The following is a 12,111-nucleotide window of genomic DNA, read 5'->3' on the forward strand; positions in this document are numbered from 1 at the left end:
CCGGGGCTGGGAAAACCAAAGCACTCTAAGTTGGAAGAACCCTGTTCGTGAGGACAAGGATGAAGCAACAGAATAATGCGCAATGGCTGCAAAAAGAAAGCATAGAAAATTCAACAGGTAGACGTTGGTTGCTCCGGCCATGTTCCGTACAAGCGGCTGATAATCGTAGGTTGCAATGGCTATTGGGGATGCCCATCTAGGTACCTGCTGGTCGTATGCCTTTCCGTTTCAATGTCAGGCGTGAGCGAATATGCTGGCAGTTCAGTTCCAGGAGGTATGATCGTGAAAGAGACATCAAACCCTCAGACACGCGGCTCCAGACAGCTGGACTCGGGCGATCGTTTGGCGAGAGACGAAACAACCGAGCAGTCATATCCTACTCTGACCCTTGTCGACTTTGCTTCTGGCGTAAGCCGCTAGGTGCTTGCTTCTGCTGCTGCAATTCTCCGTTGGGTTATCGCCGCATGGTGCCGCGGTCTTTCCCTTCCACCGTCCGGCGCCGCATCCCCACAGCATCCCCTGCTTTCTTTTCGAGGCATCGCCAGAGCATCGGCCTGGGCCGCCGGAGGGCGGATGGCGTTGACGATGCGCACCGCGGGCTAAAGCTGACCGGTAGCCTAATACCCGGCCGTAGCGGTGCGGGATTTGGCTTGGTTGCAAAGACAAAGGGGAACAAAGAAGACGACATTTTGCATGGTCGGCTGTTCATTACCCATGCCTGTCGAGAACCGAGAAATGATTTGCCGAGGCTTTGGAGGAAGTTGATGTTGGAACTCAAATCATGAACGGGCAAGTGGGCGAAATGGAAGCTGAGGGCACGGATGATTTATCCGACGTGATATCAGCAAGGGAAAGAAACCCCTTCTTCTTTAGAAGCAGTGTCAGCAGGCCCGAATGGTATTGGTGTTCGTGACTTGAGGTGGTGTTGCGGTGCAGGTTGTGCGGGCGCGACAGGCAGACTCTTTGGAATTTCAGGCGCCTTGATGGCAGGTACGCACTACCTTGAGCTAAGGCAACATCAGGCAGTTCGGCAGTGGTATACGGTACCTTGCGTGTCAGATCAGCATCATGCTGGGCCCCTTGATTCGATGCGAGATTTCTCTACCTAGGATAGGGGTAGACGGAATCCGATAGGGTGCGATTTGCAGTATCAGCCTCATGACGGCAGCGGGAACAACGACAAAGAACCAACGGGTTGGCCGAGATGAAGAGGAGAATCGGATTGTCCATCACGGGAAGCGGCGCTTGAGCTTTGATTTTGTGTAAAGTACCTTAAATGCTCCGTTAGTAGGGGGTTGAAGACAAGCGACGCTAAAGCCAACCTAAGCACCATGGCGGTAGCCCAGAGTCAGACTCAAGTCACTGTATCCGTCAAAAGCAGCGGGAAGAGACAATCTACGGTAAGGTAAGTCCCCGGCCAACCTTAGTTGTAGACGCCTGCTTTTGCATTTCTTATCTTGAGAACAATACGCTTGCCTTTGAATTGTTCAAGATTTTAGAAGGCCATTTTCTCAGTTTCCCCGCCGGTTCATTGCCGGTTCCCCAGTCAAGAACGAGTTCAACCATGACATTTCAAGAGAGCAACCCACTTGCTATGTGAGCACTTGAGCGAGATATGACACTAGTCCTAAAGGAGTATAGTCGTCTGTCCGAGGGTCGAGTTCCATCACTCACATTGTCTCTGGCGTGGCGCTTTGTTTCCCAAAACAGACTAGACCGGGGCGTCCTACGAGCTGGGTGAAGGTGCAAACGAGGTGACTTGCAACAATTGACGGCCCTCAGACCCGTGAGCGTCCATCTCAGTCACCTACGAGACGCATGCCTTGGATTTCTACATACGTACATACGCAGTCTAATCCTTTCAAATGGCAGCGCTTTCATCCATGGTGGATTGTCTGTGCTGTCTCGGTATCTACGAAGCAGTCGGTACTGGGCACTATCCGTCCTCAGGTATGCTCAGTTTGGTCGCCCGTCTCCATGACACCCTTTCGTGCCCCTACCTGGCTTGAAGGTGTGTGCACCAGCACAGATTGGAAAATGCTAATCTGAGGCTTCGCAGTGGCACAGTGTGAGGGCAGCCAACATCCATTTCATCCAGGCCGGCGTGCAGCGTGCCAGGTTACCAACACCACCTCACAAAGAAGACCCGGTTTCTCAGCAACTCCACCTCCTTGCATACAACCCTGGCGCGGGCTAACTCATACCCTGCCCAATCCCATCTTGCAGGCCGCTTCTCCGTTCCATCGCTCTTCCCCAGTCTTTCCTTTCGCTCTGTGCCTCAGTGCCTCTTTCCTTCGTGTGCCGTGGTGCCTTCTTGCACCTTTTCAACTGGCCTACCTATTACTCCGTACACTGGAAGGTAAGGTAGGGATACTTGGGTACGTCTCTGCCACACTTTGCTCGGTTTGGTTTGGCGGCCCTTGGGGTGTCTGATGTGTCTTGTCTGGGCTGGGTGGTCCTTCCTCCACTCCTCTTCTTCCTTCCCCTTCGCACTTACCCGCCCATCGCCTTGTGGTTCCCACTTTTTCGCTGCGACCGGGCTGTGTTACGCTCTTACTGTCCGTCAGAGTTCCATGTCCTGTTCCATACTTATCCCACTCCACCTGCACTCTCCCTCCCTCCGCACTCTCTTGCCTGCTTTTGTCAACCTTCCCCAACCACCATCCGACATCGTGTCGTGATTCTCTTCTTGTTTCAATTCACTCTACTCACCACGCCTCCCACGGCTTGAGAGTAGATTGGAACCAAGACTCGTATACAGAAGGGAATAATATCTCTACGAGACGCAATTTCCTTCGTTACTCGATCGGATTGTATCGATTGCACGCCGCATGCGAACGGGGGTTCAGGTCGACCATTTCCGTCCGTAGTTGCTGTTTTCGGCTTTCCGGTTTCAAATCAAGGCAGTCACTCAACCTAGCCACACCCATCTCTCAACTCCATGAACTCGACTCTCTCCCGACCGTGAGTTTTCTTTCGGCATCACCTCCCAACGGTGTTCGACTTTTCAACTGCCAGGACGTGGATTTCGACTGCTAGATCGCCGTCAAAATGCCTGCCATTGATCAGGTCTTCGTCGAGGTCTCCCACCTCGTGGTGCGGCAGCTCTCTTCGACCTCGGGGGCCTTGTCCGCTACGCCATCTGCACCATTCAGCGCCGACCCTACGTCGACTCTCAACGATGCCACGAGTGTAATCCAAACGACCACCGACAACCCGACGCCTACCAGTAACTCGGGCAATGGAGGAGGAGGGGGCGGCAATGGTGGCTCCACGAGCTCCCCTCTGCTCTTCTTCGTCGCCCTGGGCTTTGGAGTAGTTTTTACGAACTTATGGTTAGCCTGCTTAAGACTTGACTATACCCGCTCAATAACCATCTAACACCGTCTCTAGGATCATCGTTGGCGTCAAGTACTGCTTCCGGTACAATGCTCGTAATCGTGCTATGCGTCTCAACGAGGATGGCGAGCCCATCAACCTTGAGAACATGCCTCGCCCGCACCGCAGGCGCCGCGAGAAGAAGTTAATGACGATGGATGAGGTCAACGACAAATTCCCTATGACAAAGTACAAGACATGGGTATCTGAGCGTGCACGAGAGGGCCTGCCTACCGCCGGCGGTGTTTCTGCGCCTCCCAGTCGGGCGAACAGTCTCCGATCTGTCGATGGAATTGTACCTGAGCTGCCCTCGAAAGAGCGCGAGTCGATTGAAGATCGCCCCGCTACCGCCGCCGGGAACAAAGCCATCGCCGAGAAACCTACCGAAGATGCTGCGAAGAAGGACGGAGACACCTCGACTACGACTGCCAATGCCGATGCTACTCAGACCACCCCGACTTCTGCCACTCATCTCCAGCGTGTTCACAGTGAGGAGGAGGACGAAGACGATGAACACATCAATGCCGCCGTTCCGCCTGAACTGATGGCTACCAGCGGTGATACTTGTGCCATTTGCATTGACACGCTTGAGGACGATGATGATATTCGCGGACTAACATGTGGCCACGCTTTCCACGCTGTCTGCGTTGATCCTTGGCTCACCAGCAGAAGGGCCTGCTGTCCTCTGTGCAAGGCCGACTACTACACCCCCAAACCCCGACCAACCCCTGGCGAAGGAGATCCCAACGCCACAGGCGACATGGCTCGCACGGCATCGCGTACCAACATGCCTAACGCCCCTCCAGCTGCGTGGTACAACTTGAGCGGTTCACGATTTGGTCTGGGGGGACGAAACAACGGCAACCGTCGTGGCAACAACCGACCGGACCGTCGTCCTCGTACTCGTCAACAGGCTCCGCCTGCCTCAAACCACAACACCTCGCAAGCCTCGCCGACTACTGCAGAGAACCAGGAATCTCGTGGTCTTCTCTCCAACATTAGGCTGCCTGCCTTCCGCAACCCCCTCCGACGCGGTGGCGATCAGCAAACTCCATCTCCGACGGCAAATGGTGCTAACGTCACACCGTCCCAACTGGAGGCTGGTACGCAGACTGCACCAAACGCAGGCACCACCACGGCCATGACTGAGGCACGGTGACTGCCTTTTTGATGACTGTATCACCTACCAAGGCGAACGCGATTTTGTTTTTTATTGTTGTGCTACTCATGTACATCATACCCCCGAGACCAATTTGCAGATCTCAGCATAGACCTGCGATGTTTATTGCATTATATATGCAACACGACGCCGCTTTTCATACCCATACTTTACATACAGACGGAGTGGGATTAGGCCACATGGGCCAACGGAGGAGGAGGGTGGTGGACCAGGCCGCGCTGCGGCAGAGGCAGGTTTGCATCGCAGGCACACGGGACCTGTTTTGGTTTGGTTTCTCTGGAATTACAAGGGGAGCGGCGGAGTTGCGGCGATTAAGGCATCACTCGTCACGGAATAATGACAATCAAAGTTAACGTACCAACTTACTTGCAGACCACTTGATTGAGAATTGTGATTATGAATGTATGTGATTTTATGATTCAAGCCCGCAGCGTATAATGGCACAATATTGAAACCATCAAGGACGACGTGGATTCTTTGATAGTGACACATGCTTCGCCCCGAAAAGGGTATTTGAGCAACGTTATGGTATTAAAGCCCCCCCTTTTGCCTGGCCAAGTAGTAAACCAGGAACTCTTGTATGGATTTTTCTGCGATTGGTGCATGCTGAAAGATCACAACTAAAGATACGATCCCTTCTGAAACCGGCCACCAAAGTCTTTTGCTTTGTTGAGCAACTCTCTCCTCTGCGCTGTCCCAATCTTGCCTCCCAGGGACATGTCCTTCTCCTTGTCGAAAGCCCTTTTGCTGGGGTCATCTTCCTCCTCCTCGTCCCTCCCAGGCTTCGCGCCGTGCTTCTTGTTTGCCTGGTGCTCCTCGTACATGCTTTTGCCCCGCGCGCTCGCAATGTTCTCGCTGATGCGTCTCTCCCGCTCCACTTCCTCCTTGGTCCGGCGCGGCTGCTGGTTTCTTTCGTTGCCCGCGGCCGTCGGATCGCCGCGGCCGAGGACCGCGTCCTCGAGGCGTTTGCGCTTCTGTTCCGGAGTCTCGGTCCATATGCTGCTGATGCCTCCTCCGCCTCCTCCCGCGGCGGCGGAGGATTTCCCGCTGGCGAATTTGCGGTTCTTGAGTTTTGTTGGGTCGCGTTCCTGGTAACCTGACTGCGTGGGCGGCGCGAGCATCCAGTCGTCGCGCTGCGGTGCCGCGGGGCCTTGGGATGCCGTCGCTGCTGCTGCTGCGTCGGCGGCTTGGGCTCGTTGAACGGCTGTTGTTGAGGAAGGGAGGGCCGGGCCGTAGTCGTCATCCGAGTCCGAGTCCGAGTCTGTGGCGGAGGGGCGGTGGTCTGGTGGTGGCATGGCGGGACCTATGGCTTGTTTCGGAGGAGGTGTTGGGCCTATTGAGGGTTTTGTCTTGAGGGCTTCTTGGGCTGGTGCCGATGCGCGAGGTGCTGTTGGGCCATAGCCGTCTTCAGAGTCTGAGTCGTCGAGGGGGATTTCGCTCGAGTTTGTTGGGTTTGATGGTGGAAGAGTTGGCCCGATGGAGGGCTTCGATGATGGGGTGGGATTCTTGGGTGCTGCTACGGCTGTTGCGCTCGGCGCGGTCGGTCCGAATGCATCGTCGTCGGAGTCGTCGGAGTCAAGGTCGATTTCGTCAGTGTTGTTGCGCGTATGCTTTGGTGGTGGTGAGTCTGCGCCTGGGTCATCCGGAGTGCGCTTTCTCTTTGTGAGATGGGGTGGCATTTGTGGACCAATTGAAGACATGATGAAGGATTTGTGTCTTCACGCTGGAAGGGCGGGAAGTGTTGAAGCTTGCGGCTTGCGACTCTTCTTTCGGATGGGTTGTGTTGATAGTAAACAAGTCGTCGCAAGGGGAGTCTGGGGAAGTGGATGCAAGGAGCAGAGCGAACTCGCGCTGTGATGTAACTTTGAAGATCCACCACGGCACGGCGAGCATGAGGTACCTCAGGTAACTACCTACTACTTACCTAGGTACCTGATAGCATAGTTTGCGGCCCGCCGGAGAAACCCCGGTCCGTATTGGAGCTCTGAGTTAGTAGGCGGCAGGAACCTAGAACCTGGAACTGTAAGGTGCCCGGTCAGTGTGGGCTGTGGTGTCCAAGCTGCGTAATGCGCCTCTTTCAGAAGACAACTAGACAACCATTGACCAACAGCTCATCTTCGTCTGATAGGAGCAGGCATAGTGGGATCGTATCGTCAGAGAACACAATTTCATTCATAAGGTTCTATCATCTTCAGTTCATAGCTTGATTGAGCCGGCTTCTTCTACGAATCCTCCCTTCCCCTAAGCACTTATCAAGCTTCCGAATCCAAAACGAACTCTCCAACCTGCGACCGCCAGCAATGCGCCTGATGAACCGCCATTGATGACCCCACCATCGAAGGAGAGAGATGATGGACCTGGAGACACAATGGCAGACCAAGACGACCGGTCCTCCGAGGACATACAAGCTTCCAGTGATGAAGAGACCGTAAAGGCCGAGAGGGAGGAAGACGGCATCGTCGGCCTTTTGGATGATGAAACCCAGACGTCCAGCAGCACACCACCGGTGACCGAGAGCGGCGCACTTCCGAATCGATACAGGGAGATTTTGCGCGAGCAAGCCGACAATGTATCCGACGAAGGCTCCGTGGATGCCGTTCCCAAGCGAGTTGGGAGCCCGATTGATTCTCTGATGTCGGTTCCTGATGATTCCCCTTCGGTTCAGGCAAGTACAGCTTCGCAGTATCCCAATGCGCTCCAACTAACCTTGTGTGTTCAGGGCTCCGTGATCTCGTCTCCGAGCAGTAGCGTCCTCCCCTCTGTGGCCTCCCGACCCGGCCTCAGCAGTCCCACCCCCTCATTCCGACCCTTCGACCGTCGCTTCCAGTCCCGCATCTCATCCGCAAGCTTCATTCACAGCCCGCGATCCTCCTCCCCCGGCTTTCTCACCGGTCACAGCCGCTCCGCTTCCCTCAGTTCAAACTTGCTAGACCGCGACGATACCGACACCCCATCTCCACCTTGGGAAGTTGTACGATGGACGAGGTTGAAGAAACTCAACGGCCAGGCCTTCTCCGAGGCTGGCAAGCGCAACTTTGGCGCCCCTACATGCATTGCTGTTTCAGCTTCGATCGTGCTGGGGACTACGAAGGGTATAATATTAATGTTTGATTACAATCAGGTCTTGAAGACCATCATCGGCCCCGGGACCAAGGCGGTAGAGTCTGGCGCCATCACCGCCATCGCAGTTTCGGCAGACCATACTACGATTGCCGGAGGCCATGCGAACGGAAACATATTCACCTGGGAGGCGAACCGAGCATCCAGGCCGTTCCTTTCCATACCACACCTTGAACAGCCGCAGCTGCAAAACCGGACTGTTGATGGACACCTACCAGGGGTTGCCGTGACCCATCTCGGCTTCCTCGGAACGAGGCACACTGCGCTCGTGTCGGCGGACGACCGCGGAATGGCTTTCTCACACCTGGCAACGAGAGGTACGGGATCCCTCGGCCGGACCGTGAAGACGACGAGGATACTAGGAAGGTATCCGAACGCTGCCCCTCCAGCCGGCAAGCCTCTCAAGCCCAGCACGGTCCTGGCATTCAGTCCTTTGCCCCTTGGCAACACGGAGCGTGCAACAGACACCATGGGCCTGACTGCAATGCTTACGCCTTATCTACTGGTCATCGTGTCCACGACACCCGTCGCGCAAACCCAGCACAAATCGGCAAGGCCGAAGGACGTTGCTCACCATAGCGCCATGACTGGCTGCCTGGCGTGGTTCCCTGCCGTGAAGCTTAAGGTTCCAGATCCTGTCACAGGAAGCGATATTTCCAAAGTCAAATTGGTGTACTGCTGGTCCAACGTCTTGACTGTCCTAGACGTTGACGAGATACCGGCCGAGAACAAGGACAAACCACCGACGCTCAAGTTCAAGGCACGGAGCAGGTGGAAGTGCGAAGAAGCCATCGTTGCAGTGCAGTGGCTTAGTCGCTCGGTACTCACTGTCCTGACGATATCACAGCGCTTGATTGTGCTCGAAGACCGAACAATGCGGCAGACAGAGGGTTTCGACTTGATCAACAAGTTTATATATCATGCCGATCTCTTCTCGAAACAACTACACACCCTAGTGGAGCAATTGGACGAGGACGATACGTCTATGCATGGTGTTGTAGCTGACGCATTTTACATGAGTTTGAAGACGTACAAGGGCAAAATCTTCTTGCTTGGGTTCAACGATGTGTCTATTGGGTCGCTATCAAACTGGGCTGATCGAATCATTGCTCTTATGGAGAACGGTGACTACGTCGGCGCGATACAGCTTGGTACATCGTACTACACCGGTGATGCAGACAAGCTCACAATTGGTTTGCCTGAAGACACCTCGCTGCGACACTCAATGGTCCGCGACAAGCTCATGGAGATCATGAAAGCGTCGCTCAAATATGCCTTCACCCAGCGGCAAAAGGACAAGTCAGCAGCCGATGACAATCATGTGCGGGAGCTTTGCGAGACATGCTTCACTGCCTGTCACAATGTGGGCGACGTTGATTTCCTCTTCGAAGAGATGTACGAGTGGTACGAGGACGCTGGTGTGGAGGGCATCTTCTTCGAAACCATGGAACCCTATATTCTCGACAAAAATATTACCATCGTACCGCCTGCTGTTGTCAAGGCTGTAGTGACATACTACGTCACCAATGGATGGGAGAGTCGACTCGAGGAGATCATCGTTCACATGGACACTATGACGCTGGACCTGGACCAGATCACACTGCTGTGCAAGCAGCACAGCCTCTACGATGCGCTGATATACGTCTGGAACCAGGCATTGAACGATTATATCACACCGCTGATCGACCTACTAACGTTGCTGGTGCCTCTCATGAGCAATGGTGACTACATGTCTTCCGGAAACATGGAGGATGAGATATACGGCGTGAACGCGTTGAAGATGTTCCCCTATCTCTCCTACACATTGACTGGCAGAGTATATCCTACCGGCGAGATTATGGACGATGCCACTGCCTCGAAAGCTAAGGCTGAGATTTACTGGTTTCTATTCTCAGGGAACAGTGTCACATGGCCCAAAGGCAGCGACCGACGCTTCCTTACACGGCCAGACCAGCATACAGAGCCGTCATTTCCCTATCTCAGACTGATACTGAAGTTTGATGCCCCGAGTTTCTTGAGTGCGGTGAACGAGGCCTTTGAGGATTCGTTTTTGAACGATTCGCCGGACAAGCAAGTTAACGGTGGCATCAGGGGCGACGTGCCTGAAGAGCAGATCTTTGGCCGTACGGTCGACCGTCAATACATCGTATCCATACTTCTGGAGATTATGAATCCGGCAGACTTCGCAGCCGAGGACACGATCTATCTCGATATGTTCATCGCTCGGAACCTGCCAAAGTTCCCTCAATACTTGCTCTTCCCGGGTTCTACACTTACGAAGGTTCTAACCGGACTGTGCAACTACCCCGGATCAGATCTTGCCGAAGATGCACAGCTCAGCGCCGAGTACCTCCTATCGATTTATCAACCGCCCGACGCGAACACGCTCATACCGATGTTCAAGAAGGCCGGTTTCTACCGGATTTTGAAGAGGCAATACAAGGTTGATAAACAGTATGGCAAGCTTGTCCAGACTTATTTCGAAGACCCCGCTGACCGGGACGCCGTCTTTGAATGTATCGGGGATTGTCTACGACCACAGAGTAGCCTGAACCGCCGCCAGGTTCAAGAAGTCCTTGACGCAATCAGGAACAACGCCAGGGCGCTTATCGAGACCAATCCTGTCGAAGCGGCGAAATCTCTATCAGGGCAGCCCGCAGACATCCACCAGCATGTTTTGGATTCTGCCGAAGATTCGTTGGGGCTGCAATTCTTCTACCTCAGAACGTTGCTCGAACCAGAAAAGCGCGACGGGGAATCCCCAGCAAACCCAGACCGAGCTCTGATTGAACGCTACGTGCAACTCATGTGCAGATTTGACCCAGCTCATGTGTCTGACTATATTGGCTTGGTTCAATCTGTTAACCTCCGACTTGATGCCCTGCTTCCAACTATGGAAGAGACTGGTGTCATCGACGCTGCCGTTGTGCTAATGGCTCGAGAGGGGCAGATCAAGGATGCTATGGACAGACTTGTCAAGCACCTTGGTACGCTCGAGTCTGCCTTGCAAGGTGTCCTGACAGGCGCTCAAAACAACGACAAAGCTGGAAACTTGCAGTCAGGGGCCGAAGAAATATTGCGGGCACTGCAGAAGTATGTACATGTGGGCATCTGGCTTTGTCAAGGTCAGACCAAGTCTTCGAGAAAGGCGAATGGCGTTCAAAAGAAGACGAAGTCATCAACTTCAGAGGTCTTATCACCTGATGAAGAGCTTTGGCTCAACCTGATCGACGCAGCTGTGCAGACAACCCGGCAGGTATCGTCCACCATTGAGACTACAGGAACCACTGAGAATGGCACTCTTTCTGATGACGCTCACGATGGATTTGATGATCTTGATAAGGATAAGCTTTTGGCTCTTTTGCGATCCCTCGTCCAACACACCTTTACGGCTCTCCTGACAACAACTTCTAGCCCAGCAGGAGGTCAAGGTGGGGGGAGACTTCTTACAAATGCCGGGAGCAATTTGTCATTCCTCCGCATCCTACGAGCTTTCCTCACTCGAGCCGCGGCCTCGTCGCCAAACCTCGCAGATTTGCGCTCTGTCCTGGCATCGATCTTCTCAGCCTATGCCTACGAAGAATCAATACTTCGGCTTTCCAACCGACTTCTTGAGCGAAGCCTGTTTGTAAATGTTAAGCAAGCTGTAGAACTTCGTCAACGAGGCTGGCGACCTAGGGGCTCGACTTGCGAAGCTTGTGGTCGCCGGATCTGGGGCCCTGGTGTTTCGGGAAATGTCTTTGAGGCTTGGGAGGAGAAGCAAGCGCGGGAAGAAGAGTGGAAAGCAGAAAAGAAAGCCTTGATTGTTGCTGGAGACAAGGGGAAGACGGGAAGTGGCAGCGACGTATCGCAGGCCGTATCAGACTCTAAAGGGAAGGGTAAGGCCGCGCCTGTGGCATCAGACTCCCATGTAGAGGTGGACGAGGCGGCGCCTGAAGAAGGCGCAGAGTTACAGAGCGAAGTTGTGGCGAAACCGAGAGAGCAGCCGCTGGGACCGTTGGTCGTTCTGGCTTGCAGGCATATTTATCACCAGAGCTGCCTAGACGCCTACCAGTCCCGGCCGGAGGTTGAGGGGAAAACGCGGGCGGAGACTCATGCGAGGGAGTACAGGTGTCCGATTGATGGATAGACTTGGGGTGTATCATTTGTGCACTAGGCATGTACAAATTTCATGAATGAATGAGACTTTCGATGGGTGAACTATACCGAGGCCTGGGTAATACTACCAACGCGTGGCCTTTATCGGTCTGACAAGACCGCAAGTGTATGGTTTCGAAAAGCTGGCGAGCTCTGCATTGTACATCGTGACGACAAGGCAGTGCCGAGACTGGTTCCAAGGTATGAGCGCTTCAAGGCCCTACATCGCTTATCAGACCTCCCGGTAGCAGCGCACCCTCGACTATGTTTCAGGCTCCCAGGAGGGGATGCCTGTC

The 12,111-nt window shown here is 54.2% G+C and overlaps 4 protein-coding genes across 4 annotated transcripts; 3 read left to right on the forward strand and 1 right to left on the reverse strand.

Moving 5' to 3' along the window:
* Positions 1 to 231: 231 nt before the first annotated feature.
* On the forward strand, positions 232 to 913 carry CTAM01_01356 (uncharacterized protein; the record flags this gene model as incomplete). The annotated part of the gene is made up of 2 exons (XM_060517398.1): positions 232 to 408; positions 749 to 913. The coding sequence occupies 2 exons, from the start codon at positions 232 to 234 to the stop codon at positions 911 to 913; spliced, it is 342 nt and encodes a 113-aa protein (XP_060387859.1).
* Positions 914 to 3,051: 2,138 nt separating this feature from the next.
* CTAM01_01357 (uncharacterized protein) lies at positions 3,052 to 4,537 on the forward strand (the record flags this gene model as incomplete). The annotated part of the gene is made up of 2 exons (XM_060517399.1): positions 3,052 to 3,335; positions 3,394 to 4,537. 2 exons carry the CDS (start codon positions 3,052 to 3,054, stop codon positions 4,535 to 4,537), a joined length of 1,428 nt encoding a protein of 475 aa, XP_060387860.1.
* Positions 4,538 to 5,178: 641 nt separating this feature from the next.
* Positions 5,179 to 6,258, reverse strand: CTAM01_01358 (uncharacterized protein; the record flags this gene model as incomplete). Its single annotated transcript, XM_060517400.1, has 1 exon — positions 5,179 to 6,258. One exon carries the CDS (start codon positions 6,256 to 6,258, stop codon positions 5,179 to 5,181), a length of 1,080 nt encoding a protein of 359 aa, XP_060387861.1.
* Positions 6,259 to 6,881: 623 nt separating this feature from the next.
* Positions 6,882 to 11,807, forward strand: CTAM01_01359 (vacuolar assembly/sorting protein VPS8; the record flags this gene model as incomplete). The annotated part of the gene is made up of 1 exon (XM_060517401.1): positions 6,882 to 11,807. The coding sequence occupies one exon, from the start codon at positions 6,882 to 6,884 to the stop codon at positions 11,805 to 11,807; it is 4,926 nt and encodes a 1,641-aa protein (XP_060387862.1).
* Positions 11,808 to 12,111: the final 304 nt, after the last annotated feature.

This window comes from Colletotrichum tamarilloi, assembly GCF_030869305.1.
Source record: "Colletotrichum tamarilloi strain Tom-12 chromosome Unknown Scaffold_3.1, whole genome shotgun sequence".
Taxonomy (NCBI): domain Eukaryota; kingdom Fungi; phylum Ascomycota; class Sordariomycetes; order Glomerellales; family Glomerellaceae; genus Colletotrichum; species Colletotrichum tamarilloi.